Below are 20,094 nucleotides of genomic sequence, written 5' to 3' on the forward strand. Positions count from 1 at the left end.
ACTGAGAGTCTAGTCTATGTTGGGTGGTTGAATTTCTACCTCGGTGAATTCATTTCGATGCCCTAAGAGTTGGGTTGAACCTTCATAATTTTTTTTAATGATCAAGAAGAATGTTAACACCAAAAGAAAAATGTACAGTATGAAGATGGGGGCTGGAGAGACGGCTCTACAGTTAAGAGCATTTTGCTGTTCTTGTAGAGGACCAGTTTGGTTTGCAGCACCCACATTAGGCTTATACCTCCAAGTCTGAGTCTGACAGCTTCTTCAGCCTCAGCAGATACCTGTGTACATGTGTTTATACATGCACACACTCATACACACAAATAAAAATCATAAAAATCTCTTTAAAAATGTATAATGACACTATTAAGTGAGGTACAAGAAATTAAAAAGTATCTACTATACATACCACATACATTAAAATATTTAAGCACACCACTCGAGCCAGGTCTCCTGTTCCCAAGGCTGCTGAGAATGTGGGCTCCAGGCATGCTCAGACCCTTGTTGCTTGTGCGAGGTAGTTAGGCAGCACGTGTCAGAACTTCCTGGCAGAAGGAATTCCAGATCCAGGAAAGGACCCCAAGGAAATAATCAGACAAATGCCCAAAGTAAAGGAACTCTTCAAACAAATTACGATCTGGCCATACATAGAATTCCACACTGCTGAAATTCCACACAGCTGTTGAAAATATTTTAAACTATTGACATGGATGAATGCTCACCACATGTAAAATAAAGGGAACATACTCCATGCCGGCACATATGATAGGCTCCTGTTGAGATGTATTTACTTGTGGACACTTGGACCTGTTTGTGATAGTTTGAATGTAATTGGCCCCCATAATCTCATAGGGAGTGGCACTATTAGAAGGTGAGGCTTTGTTGGAGTGGGTATGGCCTTGGTGGAGAAAGTGTGTCACTGTAGAGGTGGGCTTTAAGGTTTCCTATGCTCAGGATACTGCCAATGTCTCAGGTGACTTCTTGTTGCCTGCAAGATGTAGGACTCTTAGCTACATCTGCCTGTATGCTGCCATGCTCCCCACCATGATGATGATGGACTGAACCTCTGAACTGTAAACAAGTCACCCTAATTAAACGTTTTTCCTTTTTAAGAGTTGCCATGGTCATGATGTCTTTTCACAGTAATAGAAACCCTAATTAAGGCACTGTTCATGTATTACCAGTTAGCAGTTTGAAGGAACAGATGCCAAGCTAGATGGTGGAGCTATAGGTATTCTTCTCACTGTCTCTACATTTATTATCTATTTATTTGTGTGTGTGTGTGTGTGTGTGTGTGTGTGTGTGTGTGTGTGTGTGTGTATGTGTGTGTGTGTGCAGGCGAGTGCAGGTGCCTGTGGAGGCCAGAAGAGGGCATCAGATCCCCCATAATTGGAGGTACAGGTGGTTGTGAGCCACCTGATACGGGTGCTCAGAACCAAACTTGGGTCCTTGGGTCCTCTCGTAGACCAATAGATACTTTAACAATGGAACTATCTATTTACCCTATTTTTTAATGGTCTTAGGTCTTTTCTATAGTAAATCAGTATTATTTGAGGATCTAAACTAATGACACCTTTAGAATGTTTGATATTTGCTTGAGCTAGAAAGGGGCTTGCTCTCTGCACAACTTCTCAGCATGGAGATAGCAGTGCTGAGCATATTCTGCCCATGAACCAGATGCTCCGTATAGTAAACAGTACCAGGCTCTTATGGGGCTCCTCCTGCCTGGCTTAGCACCTATTGGAAAACCATGGCCTCAGCTGATGTGGACATCATCATCATCAGCCCTATTGTGCATAGCCTGCAGTGTCAATGAGAAGTCAAGGAGAGACCACTTGAAAAATACTAGACATTACATAAATCCATGCTGTTCTGCCCGCTACTTAATGATTCCTTCAAGAGAAAAAAAGATACTTCAATTGCATAAGCAAGGTAACCAGAACAATCCATTCCTAATCCAACTCTAAAAATAACACTCTGCAAAGCCCATCTATGGAGAATTTGAATCATGTGAGAATCTGGAAAATGTAAACTGACAGGAGAGTATAAGGAACAGAAAACCACTTATCTGGGCATGCTTTTGTTGGACAATGATTTGTGTGTGCTGGGGACAGTTCTCACACAGACTCTTGCCCAGGGCTGTCCTAAGTGGTCTGTAGCCCACTCTGTAAGCAGATGGACCCTGTGAAATCTTGGCCCCTACCTCTGTGGCTTAGTTGAGAAAAGGGCGTTCTTTGCCTCAGCTTCCACATCTGTAAAATGGGAGCTTTGCAGAGACATAGTGCAGATAGAATGAGGGAATGCATTAAAAGCTTTGCATGGTGGCTTGTGGTAGAAGTTCAGTAAGTATTGGTTTAAACATCATTGTTAATACTGCAAGACAAAGCTGATGACAACTGATCAGAGGTACTGAGGAGACATTCACTTGGGGGAAGAGGTTGAATGCCTTGTTAGAGCATCAGCTCAAAGCTCACATCATCTCTAAGCTTATGTTTGAAGGCAAAATAAATCGTGTTTTTATAGCCATTATGATTGCAAGGGAAGGGGTTGGGGATTTAGCTCAGTGGTAGAGTGCTTGCCTTCCCTGGGTTTGCTCCTTAGCTCCGGAAAAAAAAAAAAAAATTCGAGGGAAGGAAGACTACATTCTTTTGTGTTCTTCAATGCCATATGGTGCTATACTCTGACTCTTTTTTTTTTTTTTTTTTGGTTTTTCGAGATAGGGTTTTTCTGTGTAGTTTTGGTGCCTGTCCTGGAACTCACTCTGTAGACCAGGCTGGCCTCGAACTCACTGAGATCCACCTAGCTCTGCCTCCCAAGTGCTGGGATTAAAGGCGTGCGCCGCCACCCGGCAATATACTCTGACCCATAAACATCCTTCAAAGGCCTGTGTCAAAGCTTTGGTCCCCAGCTGGTGCTGTTGAGGGAACTTGCAGAATGCGCGGCTTTGTAGGAGGTGCTGAGTATTTTGGAGACAGGCCCCAGAAAGGGATTGTGAGACTCACATACTCTGCTCTCTGGGTTTTTGCTCTCTGGCTGTTAGGTAAGCAACAGGGACAACTGACCATGGACTGGAATATGTATAATTGAAGCCAAAGTAAACCTTTGCATGTATGACTGAGGTAGATAATGGTAGCCAGTTGCCCATGCTGGGTGGAGTCTGAACTGGCACAGCTTTATATCATCTCACCAAGGCTTTAGCAACCTGCCTGCCCCACAGGAGAGAGCTCAGCTCATTATAGTGCTCTGCATGAGGTTCACAGACCAATGTCCCCTTCCTTGATCTCATAGAAACGTTTGTCTTCCACCTAGGGCCCATGAGCAAGGCCAGTCTGACTCTGGGCGTCACTCCTGCAGAGCGACAGATTTGAAGAGGGTTCATCACGTGATCATCCAATGAGAAAGAAAATCAGCTTTGCCTACCAGCTGGTGTCAGCACTAAAGCAAATGAACCAAGTCTGGGTTCAGAATCCTCTGTCTAGGTCTGGATCACCAAAGGATATTGGAAGGTACCTCCAGGACAGTCTGGAGTCTTGGCACTGCCCTAACGTGACCCCAGGTCTGTGTGAGCCCATTGCATCCCACACAGTTAACTCTCAAGCCTCCCTGATCCCATGGCTGCTGAACTAGGTCTCTGGACCAATGATATCTTAACTTCTCTGGTTCTTACTCTGGTGTGAATAGTCCCAATGGCCTCCTTACAGGATCTCCTTTCCCCAGTTCTTCTCTTGCTGATGGCACAGGTCAGGACTGCAGCAAGGGCCTTAACGTTCTGCTCTGCTACCTGTGTAGTGGGTGCACATGACTCTTCCTTTCTAGGTAGTTTCTAGTGGTAGGATGGGACAACAACATGCACTCCATAGGGGGATGAAAATGAACGAAATGGTGTGGAAGACGAGGACAGCACTGTGTCTTTACACAAAAACTCCAAAAGCTATTAAGTACCACCAGTCCTTCAGAAGGCCAGCGGCCTGCCTTGAACAGATTAATCTGATAACAATGCTCGCTAATTTACAAAGTAGCCTCTTCACTTACCCTATGTATAACAACCTAGCTTAAAATCCCACACGAGCTCCCCTCTCCCCATCCTGCACCCGGGGTCAGGTGCAGGATCCTCAGCGAGGCATTAAGAGCTCTCAAGTCCTGTCTCCATCTGGAGTCTCCTCTTTGTGCTCTCAGCAGAGGCTGGCTCTCAACAGGCACAGTGTGTGTGGGGAGGGGCTGAGGCTGTCCTGCAGACATTCTGTGTGCTCTTCTTCCTCCAGTGACAACTGCCTCGCCCTCCCCCCACCCTAAGTCCTATTCTTTCAAGCACCCTAAGTGCAGCTCTGGCTCCTTTTTAGTTCTCCCAACAAATACTTCTCGCCACCTTGGTCAGAAGATGAGTGTGCTAAGGCTGCAGCACTCAATGAGGCAGAGCCTGTCTGAAGAAGATGGTCTCTTGTGACCAGTGCCTGTGCGACACTTGCCACTGCATTTAGCTGGTACCTCCCACGCCCACTAGACAATATCCTCCTGTAAGTATACAGCGTAACTTTTTCATTTTTGTGCCTCAAAGGGACTGGGAAATCGATGCCTATGTGTTTTCCTGTCTACATTTCCCTGTTCTGGTTAACTCTAACATGGCACGCATCTCTGATCTTCCCAGTATTTACATTCCTGTAGACAGAGTTAAAGCAGGAATATACTTATTCAGAATAATTGCTGTCTACAAATTTGCTATCCACTTTGCACCTTGATCACTCTGCAAGCTTGCTTTGCATTACTAATCTAATTCCTTAAAAAAGATGTGAGCTGGCTGGCTAGCTCTGTGAGAGAGCCCACCTCAATGAATTAAGTGGACATCAGCTCCAGCCTTCCACACAGATGCATACCAGCACACATGTGCACCCTCACACAGAACACCCACATGCACATGCGTGCACACTACACACAGACACAGATAGCCAGGTGTACCCTCACAAACTGCTTGGTTTCCTTACTGCTAGATGAGATGGTATGTTCAAAGCAAAACTCTAGAGACTGATGCCCACTCTTCTTTTTCATGACTTCAGTTACATCTCAAGTGTGGCCTCACCAGACAGCACAAAGCCCTGCCTCTCACTACCCTGCTCATATTTCCTTGTCTTATTGAAGTTTAGATGCCTTGCTTGCTCAGCATCCCCCGGGCATTCAGTTCTCTACCTGTGAAGCAAATGTTTGGGTCACTAAAACCTCCTCAGTGCATCCACTTCTTATGAGGAACTCCTCCCCGTCACTGACACTCCTTCCCTGCTTAGGTCTTTTACAGGGAAACACTAAACCAGTGGCTCTCAACCTGTGGGTCACGACCCCTTTGAGGGTCAAACGACCCTTTCACAGGGGTCACATATCAGATATCCTGCATATCAGATATTTACATTACGATTGATAACAGCAGCAAAATTAGTTATGAAAAAGCAACAATAATTTCATGGGTGGGGATCACCACAACATGAGGAACTGTATTAAAGGGTAGAGGCATTAGGAAGGTTGAGAACCACTGCTCTAAACCGTCCCGGGTGTCTGAGGCATTTAATGAATACCACATACCACACTGAACTGTACCACAGGGCTAACTTCAACAAACACTGGAATGGTATCCTTGACCTCGAGATTTTCCCCCACTCTTTAGGCTCATGAATTTTCTTTCTACTTCTTGCAGTTAGGCTGTACTTAGAAGTAGCTTTTCTGAACTTGATTTTGTGTGCATGGGCATGCTTCTGTGTAGGTAAGTCAGAGAACAACTTGTGCAAATTGTTTCTCTTCTTCCATAATGTGGGTTCTGGGGATCGAACTCATGTTGCCGGACTTGGCAGCAAGTGTCTTTGCTTTCTGAGTCCTCTTGTTGGCTCTTTGTAACCCTTACACACTTTCCTGAGATAAGGGGCAAGAAATACCAGCTCAGTAACAGGGTGTGCAGGGCATCATCTCTGAAAATGTGGGGAGTCATGAGCCTTACTGTTTCCCCTACTGACAACTCACAGTGAACAGGGGACCTGCAGGGAGTGTTCCAGGAGCCTGAGATTCAGAGGTAAGTCTGACTCTCACTTCCGGTTACCTGATGCTGTCTCAGCTGATCTTCTTGGACTTGTGGCAGCACAGAGCTGCCCGCCCCAGGCTGAGAACACAGGCCTTTCCTGAGCTTGTTTCCCTTTCAGGACAGCCTGATTTTTCTAAGCCGATCAGCAATGTTGCTTTCCAGTGGCATCCTGGGCCTCAGTTCCTTCATCATGACGCTGCCACTCCGGGTGTGGTGCAATATACCTACGGTTGGGGCAGCCATGCAATATACCTACGGTTGGGGCAGCCATCCGCTCCGCTGGGTACCAGCTGGCAGGGAGGGGACAGACGCCAAGGGGACTCAGCACTGTGTGTTGACTTGAAAATGGCATATTCCCTGCTCCTGCACATGCCTTTGGCGCTTGGGCTCATACCATGAAGTCCTCTACACAGCATGCAGGAAGGCCAGGTTCTGGCAAGTTAACTAGCAGTATGTGGTGAAAAACCATTTTCTCTCTCTCTCTCAGCTCTGGGAAACTGCCATCAGATGACCTTAAGCAGAAGGAACAGGGAAGAGCAGCTTGATGCCACAACGTCAACTCTGCTATCCTTGGCTGCCAGAAGCCTGACAGGGCCCTTGGTCACTGGCCAGCTCTGGCCAGCAGACATGTAAAAAAACACAGATCTGAGACATATGAAAATACAGTAATTTAAAACAACCATGAACTTATCTCTGTTGAGCTAACAGATGCAGCAGGGCAGCTGCTAACAGATGCAGCAGGGCAGATGCTGAGGAGTCAGTTCTAACATGCTTCTTTCAAATGCCTGCACAAGACCACAGGGAGCCAGGGTAAACTCAACAGCGTTTGGTACTTTGATCTACAGGAAAAGCTAAAATGGGTCTGACATATGTCACACCTTAACTAGACTGTTTAAAAACCAAAGCACCATCTTGAATGTGATTCTCACATAAGACAAGTACATACTGACACTGGGACATCAAGATCCCTGTTAAATGCAAACATCTTCATGTAGAAAGATACTAAATGGTCTATGATCAACACGCAGGCTATTCTTCCAAAAACTAAACATAATTAACACAGCCCTAGTATTTGTAAACTAGAATTTTTACATTTGCACAATGAGACATCCATTCCATCAAATATAATAGTAATTGTTACTAAAAGAAATTCATTGACCTTTTTAAAAAAGATTACAAAATTGAATTTATTGAGTTTCACACAAGATGCACTTATAAAATTAGTACTGAATGCCGTTAGGACAGAAGTGAGTGTTATCCCCACTCCCACCAGCATCTGCAAAGGAAATGCATTCTTCAGAAAACAACACAGAAACAGAAAATTCAAGCAGAACTGAGGAGACATCTAGGCCATGTTCTTGTTCTGAGAGGGCTGAGTTTGGCAAAGCTTTCTCCACACTGCTCCTAGCTGAAATGGACACTTTCTTGTTGTTAAAAAGAATAGTTTAAAAATGGGGCCCCACTGAAACAAACATACACCAAAGAATGAAAATGTTCATTTTAAACTTAAAACTGCTTCCTGGTTTCACAAGGCATATATATCATTTCCAACAGCTTCTTTAGATTCTGTTAGTGCAAATCATTAGAAACCCTCCTTTATTTCAAGTGCATAAGCCAAAGCATCAAAACCAGTCTTACATTTATCCAGGATACAGGAAAACCATCTAAAACTTGCCATCTGTGCCCGAAATGTTTGAGTAAGAGCCGAGTTTCATGAGTGAGACAGCAAAGGAAATCAGTTAAGAGTACCATCGTCCAGACAGTTCAGAAATCAGATACGGTCAATTTTCTTTTAGGAGAAGTGCAGAAAAGGTTCTCAAGATAAAAATGGGGTGGTGAGAACTTGCCCCTGGATGCCACCAACTAGTAATGAAGCAGGAACGGCATCTTTATCTCAAAGAAAAACCCCAGAGCACCCTTTGGTTGCTATTCCCAGTATCCCACTGTAGTTCCCTCTTGTATCTGAAACACCCTTTACAGTCACGTGAGGGACTCTCCCAGCAAAGGCACCCACTGTCCCTTTCCCACAGAACACAGAGCAATGGAAGGACACGTGCATTCTTCAAGCCCAGCAAGGTGACGCTGGCTGCTCAACTCGCTGTGAACACTTTAAAACTGCTATTCAAAACAAAACAAAAACCAACAAACCAGCCTGTCGATGGCAACCACTTTGATTTTGTATATCAACAGCTTTTCAACAATTCAACACCAAATCTATTGACTTGTAATAAATGATGCAGCTTTAAAGCAAAACTGGGTGTCTACAGTTGACATTGCTCTGTGCTCTCACTATAACTGCCTTTTACTGGGTCCCTGCCATTAAGAGCCACACAGTTCACACTGCTGAGAGTAACTGAGAGAGCAGGAAGCATTTCTCAGTGACACATGACCTTCATGAAGTAAGAGAACGAAAGGGCCGAGCGAAAGCTCTGTTTCCTCTAAGATGCTGTTAGTCATCATGTGTTTAAGTAGCCTTTTATTTTGCTTAGTTTAGATGTATTGCCAAGTATGACTCTGGTGGTAAGAATATTTATCTGGACTTATATTTAATAATTCTTTTTTAATGCTTTGGCAGATGGAGTCAAGTTTGGAAAGAGTTTGTGAAAACTGTATGAGACTGGAAAGGTATTCATGGTAAAAGCTTCACAGTTTCCCAGGTACGTCCTTATACTGAAGAGGCTTGGAGGAAAATCCAACATTCTGGAAGCCCAGGCTGACAACGCATAGGAACTCTTGCAGTGCTCTGGCTGGGTGCCGGAAGTGCCGCTGCTGTTGGCCAAGCAGGAGGAAATGTTCACCCTCCACCAGCATCCCAGAGTCAAGGCCAGAGGCCGGCGCTGTCTCGTGGTCTGCCCTTCTGCCAGGCCACAGTACTGGAGGAAAGATACTAAGATTTGCTTGCCATTAATAATTTAAGTTTTTAAATAAATATTTAAGTGCCATTTTTAGCAAGTGTGTCCTGGCGGACCAGCATCTGTGGTCCCAGGGCCCGGCATTTTCACCTCACTGGCCACAGACTCAGTCAATCCGGTTCCCACAGATTGTGAACCTGTCTATCTCTAGCAAATCTTTCTTTGAGGATCTGTGTTTTAATTCAGAATTTTCCTGTGTTATGTCCTTCTCATCGCCATCTGGGGTTGTCAGAAACTGATCAGAATTGCTGGTCACAAGTAAGGGTATGACATTTTCTTTATGATGAACAGGCTGGCTGGTGATGGAAGTGGACAGGTTTTCTTCCGTGGAAAGGCCTGTGGGAAAGCAGATCCACTGGATTAGGAAACCATTTCCCTTCAGTTACAGTAAATACTTATCAAACACCATGTTTTCAGGGCTGATGAAAAGTATCCATTATCTTTCCTCTTATATAAAACAAATGAAAACTAAAAGCATACTGTGTATGCTGTAATTTCTAATAAAATTCAGGGGCTAGTCATACTCTGTTCATCCAAAATTTTACCCACCCCTATAGGTAACACTACCACTTGATTCTGGAAAGATCCTTTCTCTGTCTTTACAGTTCCCTCTTACATGCCCACAAACCATGGCTTGAGCAGAAAGCAGCCCTTGCTCTGCACTCAGGACTCCCTCCGGAAGGGCTAAGTGGACTTGAAGGTGCTCCATCTCCTGTCTGTACACTTGAGCTAGTCTCAGACCAACATCATCACCTGCAGGAAGCCCACATCTGAAGGAAGGCCCCAGCTCCTCGCCCCAGCTCAGGAATCTAGGAGGCTGGTCTTGGAGGCAGCGGAGTGAGATTGGGACCCACTGACCTCTGAGTTATAAATTCACTCCCTTCCCCTTTCCTTCTCCATTTCCTGCCCCAAGGTGCTGGGGACTGGCCCCAGGGCTTCATGCTTGCTAGGTTAAATGCTCAACCACTGAGCTAACATCCTCAACTCCATTCAACACCCCCCCCCCCCCCGCCCCCAATTTGATCTTTTAAAGGAAGCTTTAAACCAGAGTGAGCTGTATATAAACTGCCGCTAAGACGCAGTCCTGCTGAGATCCTGCAGTCTTCTGTGAATCTGAGAAGGTGAAGAGCTAACACTGTCTTCAGTGTTGACTTCTGCCCTCTTCAGGGCCTGACTTCAACAACCCCCTGAATCATCTCCAGCTTGTAGTCTTTTGACCTCTAGGGCATCCTTCACTGACACTCCTCTTACATGCATGTAACTTGCGTGTGACTTGACATGACCCTTCATCTGATGGCCATCCTCCATTAGACCGGCTCCACATTTTCTAACTTCTTCATGTAAGTCAGAGGACACATGCTGATGCACTTTCGATCTTTCGCATCACGAACAGCACCCACACGTTCTTATAGTGACGACCGTCTAAAACCTCAGCTCCCACTTTAGCTTCTGAGAAGACCCACAGGAGCATGACCTGGGTTCAGAGCCTGGAGCAGCTGGTCTCCTTTGCTCTGTCTGGAACAAGCTTTACCATCTCCAGCATAGCTGGGCCATGTCTGGATGCACTGGCCTCCTCTCCCTTTCAAGTCTAAGGCAATGACCTCTGGAGAGTGACAGGGCCTTGGGGTCTGGGGAGGGACATCAGTCCCGTTGTTCTTCCAACACCAAAGTCCTTTCACTGGCTGTGTGTGCAGCGTTTCCTGTCCCTGACAGCCCTCACTGCGGCCTGACACATGCTCTACTTACTGTTCTTCCTCTCCTTCCAACAGTCCAGATGCGGTTCTGTCCTAGAACAGAACTGTTCCAGGACCCAACAGTGAAGCAGAATGAAGCGCATCTCTAAGCATCACTTCACCATGGCTGAGCACTGATTTACTAAGAAGAATTCAGAAGATGAATTCTGGAGCCAACATACCTTGAGAGGACTTGCACTTGCTCTGGGATTTACTGGAGGGTTTTCCGGGAGTGCTGGCCGGGGGAGGATTAAATAGCTTCTCTTCCATTTTGGCTTCCTTCACATATTGACATGACTTCCCCAACAGCACAATGCTATTAAGTATTTTCAGGGAGATCAACCTTAGACAGAGAACAGAGTTGTGAGAATTCATGTAAACCAATGCGAGCCGACCTCCTAGCTTGCTTCTGAGATGCAGGCCAGGGTGAGGGGATAGTCCCAGTTGTCAGAGGGCCTGTGCTGGTAGAACCTGAGTTCCTTGCACAAGGTTCTTTATCACAGAGGAAGACCTCTGATACGTTCTAATTCATGAGAAATTCTATCAGCCAGCAGTTTTCCTAGTATAGATGATAATCCAACATGTATTCTTTTACCATAAAACAGGTAGATGCAGAGGAGCAAGAAATAAAAGACAATTTCTAATTCCCTATGTGGTATCCAGTATATTATCAGCCATTTACTCTATGTACATGGTCTGTACCTTCTTACTGTGCAGAAATGGGTCTATTTACAAGGTTGTGGTGGAGGCAAAGAAGAGGGATCAAGAAGTGGGAGCAAGAAGAGGGATCTGGGCTCAGTGTGTAAGTAGAGTCCTTTATGGACCCAGGCAAAATCCTCCACAGCTGATCAGAAAGGAGAGGACTGGGAGAGGCTCAGAGCCATGCTCAGCACAAAGAAAAGTTAAGCCTGTTCCTTATTACTGTGCTGTTGTTACATATGTAACCCCCCCCACACACACACACATTATATATATTCTACAAATATCCTTCCTATGTGATCTCAAGACTGCTTTGTGGTATAGGCTACAAAACAAAACTCATTTGTAATAGCTCCCATTTCTGGGTATCTGGATTATTTCCAACATTTTGCTTCTATTAAAATGTTTGTAATTGGCAAAATGATTTAGAGATGGCAGCACCCATCCACATCTTCTCCCGTACTGTGGGCTGTGACTGACAGCTTTAGCAGGAGTGAACAAGTAGGTTGCTGTTTTTGTGTGTGAGAGGAAACACTGTCAGTAACACGGAATTACGAGCCAGGCTTAACATGTGAGTCAACGTGCAAAATACATGAGGATTCCTGTCTGGTCCTCAGCCTTTCACGCAGGGTTTCAGAACGCGGCACAGAGGGTCGCACAGCCCCACAGGTGCAAATCCACTGCCAGTTGTGGGGCTCCCGCACCATTCCCTCACTCCTTCCTTCCTTGCTTCTGTGGTTCTGCCTAAGAGAATTCCAAACTCACCAAACTAATCCCCGATTCCAGATCCCAATCGCCCTTTTCTCAGGCCCTCACCTCTCCACTCCTCAATGTTCCCTCTGCCACAAGTTTCTATCACGGTAAGTGGCAGTTCTGTTCCCTTCTCTGTTGAAGCCCAGGTTCTCACACCACACTTGATGCCGTTCCTGTGTATTTCCTGTACAAGCGATGTGCATGCAGCTGACAAGTGCAACCCTCCAGTGCTAGCACTTGCACTGCAGCCTTGCCGGCTCTTCCTGGCGGGGCCGCTGCTTCCCGACTCACTGTTCCTGCTACACTCGGCCCGTCCTCCACACAGGAGTCGAAGGGATCTTGCAAAAGGCTCTCCTGGGAGAATCTGGAGCTATCTCCCTGTCAGCGACCTTCTGACAGCCCACCCTCTAGGCTTACACCCTGTATTCCCTGGGTCAACCAGGCTTTCTGCTCACAACTGAAGTCCTCCCGTCCCTCTCCAGCTCTCCCCCACCCCCAGTTTTGTTCACCCTGCTTACAACTATCTCTTCAGAATGCGTCTCCTGTCACACACACTACACTTTTAGTGACTACAATTTTAGTGACACTGGGGGACAGAACTTGTCTGTCTTCTTTTTGGCTGATCCTTAGAACAGCATGGACCCTGGCAGGCAAGACTGCTGAATGGGTGAGGAAGACGTGCTGGTCACATCTTCCCTCCACAGCTGACAAGCACACATCAAAACTGAGTTCTGATGACTTTACCCAAAGGGAAATCCGGGAAACCCAGAGCTGAGCTGGCTTATGTGGGTGCATGGGCATAAGTGTTGGAGAATGCCATCTGTGGGACAGTACAGCCTGAGCACTCCAGAGGAAAAGGTTGTGGGCAGATAAGCAGAGCAGGAATGATTTCGGCCCTAACTTCCCACAGAGTCTGGTTTCCAAAGGCATCTGTGATGGCCCATCTTCATGTTTGAGTGTTTTGTATATCCTCCTGGTCCCATGTAATACTTGGCATGTGACGGGTTTTCAAGTATGCTATATTCAAGTTTACTTTCCTGATTTTTGGTCAAACTATGAGAGCATTTTAGCTTTAAACAATGAGGGGCACAAGTAGGGACAGGGAACTATGCTAAGAACACCAACGGCAGGGTGTGGGAACCTGCACTACAGAAGAAGTGTGATTCTTTTCTATTTTAAGAAATATTTTGGTATCTATTGTTATGTAGTCTAAGTACAAAGAAATTTCCTTAAATATTAATCCTCAAAAATAGTAAGTAGTTTAAAGTCTTGACATTGTCTTCAGTGTGCAGTTGAACACCTTTGGCATATTAGTAAAAGAAAAGGAGAGAGAGCGAAAAGGCCAGTGTGATTATGGCCAAAGGAAGAAACAGCTCAGAGAAAATGCGGAAAAAAGATGGGAAGAGTTCAGAACATGAAAATAAAAGTCAGTTTTCTAGGATAGCAATATTAACTCTTACCTCAAAAAGAAAGTATACAGGAAAATTTCTAACATTGTATAATTTCATGTAAAAAACTTAATGTCAAATAACTTAAGAGAGCTGGGTATGGTGGCATGTTGTCAGTAATCCCAGCACTCAGGAGCAGAGGAAGGAGAAACAGGAGTTCACAACCAGCCTTTGGTAAGTAGTGAGCTCAAGGCCAGCCTGGGCTAAGTGAGATCCTGTCTCAAGAACAACAAAAAAGTGTGTTCTGGAGATGTAGTTCAGTTAGCAGAGCATATACTTAGCATGCACAAAGCCCTGAACTCAATGTCCAGCACAGCATAAACCAAGTATGGTGGTACACACCTGTAATCACAGCACTCAATCAGAGTTATTTCTGGTGTCACTGCAATTAGTCACCTCATCCAGCACAGCCCTGAAGTAGGAGGGCCAAGACAGGCACTAGGAAGCACTTGCAATGAGTGAGGGATCTTACGTGCAGCCCACAGGAGTGACCATGTCTGAGCTGTTTGGACAGTCTTGGGTATCTGTCATGTTCCAGGCAGTATGTGGATACCCCTCACATGCCAGGTATCACATGGGACCAGGAGGATATACAAAACACTCAAACATGAAGCTGGGCCATCACAGATGCCTTTGGAAACCAGACTCTGGGAAGTTAGGGCCAAATCATTCCTGCTCTGCTTGTCTGTCCACAGCCTTTTCCTCTGGAGTGCATCAGTGCCACAGATGGCATTCTCCAACACTTATGCCCATGCACCCACATAAGCCAGCTCAGCTCTGGGTTTCCCAGATTTCCTTTCCGGCAAAGTCATCAGAACTTGGGTAGGCTATTTTAGTTCACTTCTTGAAAAATTAAACAGTGGCAAAATAACATTCGACATCATCATTTTCTTGCTACCATTTATGATTACTATAAACTCAACTGTTTACCTCCTGCCTGTGTTTCCCAATCAGAAATGTAAGTTAGTTGGGATCAACAAATTCACAGAAGACTCAGCTGGCATTATTAGGTGGATGTGCACAAGCCCAGTGTGCTGAATATTAAGCTTGACAAGCACACAGGAAAATTAAAGGTGTTTCTAAATATGAAAAAAAGAATGCGATGAAAGACTTTCCTCCCAAAATAAAGTATGGGTGGACTATAAATCTCGAACAAAAAGACCTTATTGTAAACTTTTGGTTAACAATTCAAACTTAAGTACATAGAAGAGGAGAAATATTTTATTTTTGGGTGCAATTAGCTTCTATTACATCTTGCAGTTATACACACTTTACTGTAAAGTCAAAACATAATCAAGAACAGTCAATCTTACCCAAAATAGAAGAGTATGACACAGGCATAGGACAGGATTCCTTGCACTTTAATTGAGCTTGTTACAACTCTGATGAGCTAGCCAGAAACAAACCAAAACACAAAAACACACAGACAAAACACAACCATAGAGTTATTAGTTCATATTTAAAAAATATTTTTTTCTTCCTTACTTTAACATTTTATAGAGTATACTTGCATCCAAGTCCAAGAGGCTGGGTCTAGACTTTCCAATCCATTGCCGATCTGCCTCCTCCGGCATCTATGCTGGCTTGGGTTTGCACAGGCAAACCCAGCGAGCAGCGGCAGCTGCCACAGACTCTCAGCAGTCTGCTGCGGCCTACTTCACCAATGGGGCTTTACTTACACCTAGCAGAGGTGCAGGAAACTCAACCTAAAAGGTCTGTCTGAGGAAGCTCATCTAGTTGTTGCTAGAGATAATCCTGGTTGGGCCTTTTCTTCACTTTTCCTGTCCACTGTTCAAATTCTTTAAGAGCCCCCAATAACTTGCAGGGAACATGGAGCAAAGGCAGACTTACGTTGTTTAGGAAACTAAGCACACAATTAATCACTCAAAAGCCAAGTGGCTCTGTCTCTTTGGTTAGTTATGGCTAACACCTAGCTTCTTATGAAAGAGAAACCTAGACACAGCAGTATTATCCCTGGAAGCCTGTTGAATGAATCTGGTGGGAGCAGCAGAGAGAAAGCATTTACACATTACAGGTCCAGGTCCTGGGAGCAGCTATGAAAATGAAGCAGCGATAACTGGCCTCACCCAGTTATCACCATCATTCTATCATGATGCCTTAAATATAATTAAAATGCTACCCACGAAAAGAAAACAGAAATGAGACATGGGATGGGCTGTCACATGTCCAATCTAGTTTCACTGTGAGAAAAGCACCATGGAGCCCTTTCCTGTGCCATGGCCTCTAGCAGAGAAAGGGTTGCTACTACCATTCAACTAACCCTTTTATTAAAGAACAGCTGCACAATCTAGATTTACCCTCAGGACTGAATATATCATGTTTCTACTACCAGGAAATACAAGCAGAAAAATTCAACATGCTATTTTTTTCAATTTCTTTAACTTTTACGAAATAACCTTTAAAATCTGAGTTTCTCCGAAATTTGTTTTTCTGAAGTAAAAGAAATTTGTATTACTATTTCATAAGCAATTAAAACCATAACATGTTTAGGGTTTGGTTATCTGTTAAGTTGTTGGAATTTAACATGAAACCTATCATCATCCACCATCTAAATACATGGGGTAAAATCTAAATACAGCTGCTATGACTTCCAGCTTTCTTGTACATTTGTCAGCTGATCTGCACACAGCTGCTTTCAGGTCATGTTCTGATGCTGGATCCAGGAGTGTAGAAGGTGTAAGCACACTGCAGGGCTCAGACCTGCTCACCACTCACTATGCATTCTGCGTTTATTTCCTTAGCATATGTTCCCAGCACTGGATTGATGCCATCTAGCACCTCACTGTCAAAGTGCCCTCTAGAAACAGGATGAGCTATGCAGCCACCTCCATGCTCCAGTAGACACCGCAATGCCCACCTCCAGGTATATCCATTAGAGAGAAAATTCTTTACTCAATGGATAAGTAAAAGAATAACCTCATTGTTAGGAAAGCTATTTGGATAAGCAGTCCTCATGATGTCACTTTTCTGCTGAGAGCTCAAAATCCAAAGGAATAATGAATTTAGAATTTAAGACCAACTTCTTTTGGGTTACTTACCATTTTTTGAAAAACAAAGACCTGTTGAAACAGACTTACTAATAATACATACTGATGTTTTATGATGATGGCTATCTCATTATGAAAACAGACTTACTGATAATACATACTGATGTTTTGTGATGATGGCCATCTCATTATGAAAACAGACTTACTGATAATACATACTGATGTTTTATGATGATGGCCATCTCATGACAAAAACAGAAAAACATGAACTTACTAAGACAGCTAGTGGGAGAGGAATAAATCCCATTCTCCGTGCTACCGAGTCGCTGTAGTCTGTATATGCCTGCAGAGAAAGGAGAAAAGGGCTCACTCAGTTTAATTAGCATCTAGAAAGTACCATTCATTCATCAGCAAAAGCTCTGAACAGGTGCGGTATAAACTGAAGAGAACGCAGCACCTGCCCCGTAACTGAGCAGAAGGATGCAGGAACCTAAGTGGCCACCACACATTTCAAATAAGAAGTTATATGATTGCTACAATGTTGCAGAAACATACAGCACTTAATGTTATTGCTGTATAAATATTTAATGTCTAGAAAAAGACAAGTTCAAGTCTATAGTTTTATCCGTAGTACATTTAACCACTGGAGAGTTAATTTCAGATACCACCTTTAAATGAAATGCTCACATTTTTCTGTCGGCTGCTGACAAGGTCAAATGCAAGGCTGGCTCTATATTCACTGTAGACCTGAAGGCAAATTAAAAAAAAAAGAAAAAAAAAAAAGATAAGATGCAGTCTACAATATACACACAATGGAAAGGTTTAGGGTTTGTAGATAAAAATGCTTCCTACCTGCGGGGCAGCTACCCACCAACCCCCCAGTTCCCCAGAGTTTTGTTGAGTGAGAGTAGCAGGAAATATTAGATAGAAGGATTTAGAATGTGGAGATAAACAGATAGAAAATACAGGATAGCCTCCAAGAAGGCCTGGAACCTATTCCAACCAGCCCTGACTGTCTCTGCCCTAAGGTATTTATAGAAACGCCAAGTGTTGGAGCAAAAGACCTCCCCCCAGCACAGCCAAGTGCAGACTATCTCAGGCACCTGCACTCAGGCCCATGGTCCAATCATCCTCTCTATGAGGACCTGCTGGGTAAAGCCACTAGGAACCTGAAAATGGGCTCCCACACCTACCTACTCAGGGAAAGATGCTAATGAGCAACCAGACATCTACAGCTTGAGGAAAATGGTCAGCTTCCCTGAGCTGCTACATTTTAAAGGCTTTGCTTTAAAGAGGAATAACAGCCAATGACTACAGTTCCCAGAGTTTGGAATTTAGGGAGAAGTGGCCGTTTTAAGCAGTGCTATATCGAAAAAATAATTCTGGAATTTTGAGTGCACAGTTAAGCATTATAACAGTGTATTTAACCACAACAATAACACCTTCCCAAAAAAGGATGCCAATAGTGAGTGAGGCAGAAATGGGCTGGACTGTATCAGAGCCATTGTAGCAGCCTCTAGGGAGCGTGGCAATTGTATTCCCACTAAAAATGGCATGAACTACCTGAATCAAACCTTTAATTTTAATTTCAGGTACTGAGAAAATACCCTATAAAAAAGAGAATCATCTGTATTGACAAAGCCAAGAGAGAAAATGGTGAATTCAGTTTTGATTTCTGCTTTGCTGAAAGAACAGAAACATGCTTCAAGCATTTAGAAAACCAGAAACAGAATTTTGCAACTGGTTCTGAATTCACTTTTGAACTGAACAATAAATAAGTTGTCAAATATGATTGTCAAAAATATAACTCAAGAAAATCAAGGAAGCTGCTGAGCCAGTTCTCTCTGTTTGGAACTAAGGATGAGGCTCTGACATGACATGACACTCTCCACCTCCACGTACCTGTGTATTGATTTTTAACCACAGAGCTATTTCTAAAGATACTAGAGAAAATGGTTACAACATAAAGCAAATCCCCTGAAGCTTCCTCAAGTGAGTTCACAAGTAAAATGTACAGCTCGTCTCCTAGGACTTAGGTACCTGATTATATTCACAGGAAAAAAACAAAACCCAATTTCTAAATAGGAACTATGTTGATGGTTCTATTTTAAAATAGACCCAGTATGATTTTAATAATAAATACAATAAACCAAAGGTTACCTTATGATAATAAGGAGTGAAGGAAACATTAAATAGGAATTGCTAGAAATACATACATCTGCAGTGATGTCATTGAATTTGGTGATAAAGGCGTGCTTTACAATATCCACAGCAATTTCTGATGCGATCACCATACAGACATCGGGAAACAACACCCAGAGATGATCTATAAAGCAGGTAAGAAACCGACAATTAGACCTCTTCATAGAAACAGAACCTGTACCTCAAGTCCTAGCAGCCTGGAACCTCCAACAGAGCACACTCCAGTATTTTCAATGAATAACGGAGAACTAGCATTCTATTAATCATAACCTCCACTGCCAGAGTAACGTTTTACCAAGTTAAAGGGTAATTAATGTTTATCCAGTATCCTAGCATCACTTCACAGGTAGACCAGCATCCAGAGGCCCTTGCCTATGAGGAAACCACACACTGGAGAGATAACTAGGTAAGTGGGTCCTTAGGACACCTAGCGGATGTGTTGAAGCCCTTTCCTCCCTGATCACCATGGCTTAAAGAGCTGGTTGTTTTATTTCACAGCACACAGACATAACTTACTATATCTGCTTATTTTAGTAAGACTTCAATTCAGTACTACATAACTGATAAACCCATCCACAGGCATCCTTCCCAGGCCCCAAACAAGAACCGAAGAAGTGCAAAGCAAAGATGTTTAGAGATGCTGGCTGGGCCTTACAGAATTCAGCATGACTACTGGAGGGCAGGGCTGCCTACATGGACAACTCGCTGAAGCTATGAGACTGCTAGGACTCTTAATACCAAACGCTGCCATCTCCTGCTATGCTCTTGGGGAAATTTTCTAAGCATCTAAATCCTAGTTTCCTCATCTACAAAATGAGAAAAATAGAATGTTGACATTTCATTACTGTAAGATTTAACTGAGATACTGGAATGCAGCAATGTGCTTTCCATACAAAATACTATTTTTGCTGTTAGTTACCCTGGGCACAAAGGGAAAGCAATTATAAAACAAAACAGAAGTGTGAAAGCACAATGTCCAAACCAGTGACAGCATCAAAGCATGGTGTTCCCTTGTCACTGCACAGTGGTGGTAAAGGAGGTTTAAGGTTATGATTATGGGAATTCACACATCCAGTTCTCAGACAGATCGATCGGGCCTTCCTTTGGCATAACAATTCTGTTCCTTTGGGACTAATTCCATCTGGGCTCCTGGGGCCAGCCCCACACATGCCCACTCTGTCTTTTGTGGAAACTGTTAGCTGATCTTGTAGAGGCCAGAGAAATGGCTCAGTGGGTAAGGAACTTGCTGACAAGCCTTACCAATTGAGTTCATGTCGCAGA

General features: G+C 44.0%; 1 protein-coding gene across 2 annotated transcripts in view; it reads right to left on the reverse strand.

Moving 5' to 3' along the window:
- Positions 1-7,218: 7,218 nt before the first annotated feature.
- The window catches only part of Tapt1 (transmembrane anterior posterior transformation 1), a 52,016-nt gene continuing 39,140 nt past the window's right edge, over positions 7,219-20,094 (reverse strand). For both annotated transcript variants that reach the window (XM_076546251.1, XM_076546252.1), the window contains exons 9-14: positions 18,828-18,937; positions 17,299-17,358; positions 16,886-16,954; positions 14,917-14,993; positions 10,886-11,046; positions 7,219-9,306 (exon numbers count right to left, since the gene is read on the reverse strand). In XM_076546251.1, coding sequence (XP_076402366.1) covers positions 9,077-9,306; positions 10,886-11,046; positions 14,917-14,993; positions 16,886-16,954; positions 17,299-17,358; positions 18,828-18,937 — 707 coding nt within the window. In that variant the 3' untranslated portion in view covers positions 7,219-9,076. The remainder of the gene's footprint in view (positions 9,307-10,885; positions 11,047-14,916; positions 14,994-16,885; positions 16,955-17,298; positions 17,359-18,827; positions 18,938-20,094) is intronic.

Source organism: Peromyscus maniculatus, chromosome 10, assembly GCF_049852395.1.
Source record: "Peromyscus maniculatus bairdii isolate BWxNUB_F1_BW_parent chromosome 10, HU_Pman_BW_mat_3.1, whole genome shotgun sequence".
Lineage (NCBI taxonomy): Eukaryota > Metazoa > Chordata > Mammalia > Rodentia > Cricetidae > Peromyscus > Peromyscus maniculatus.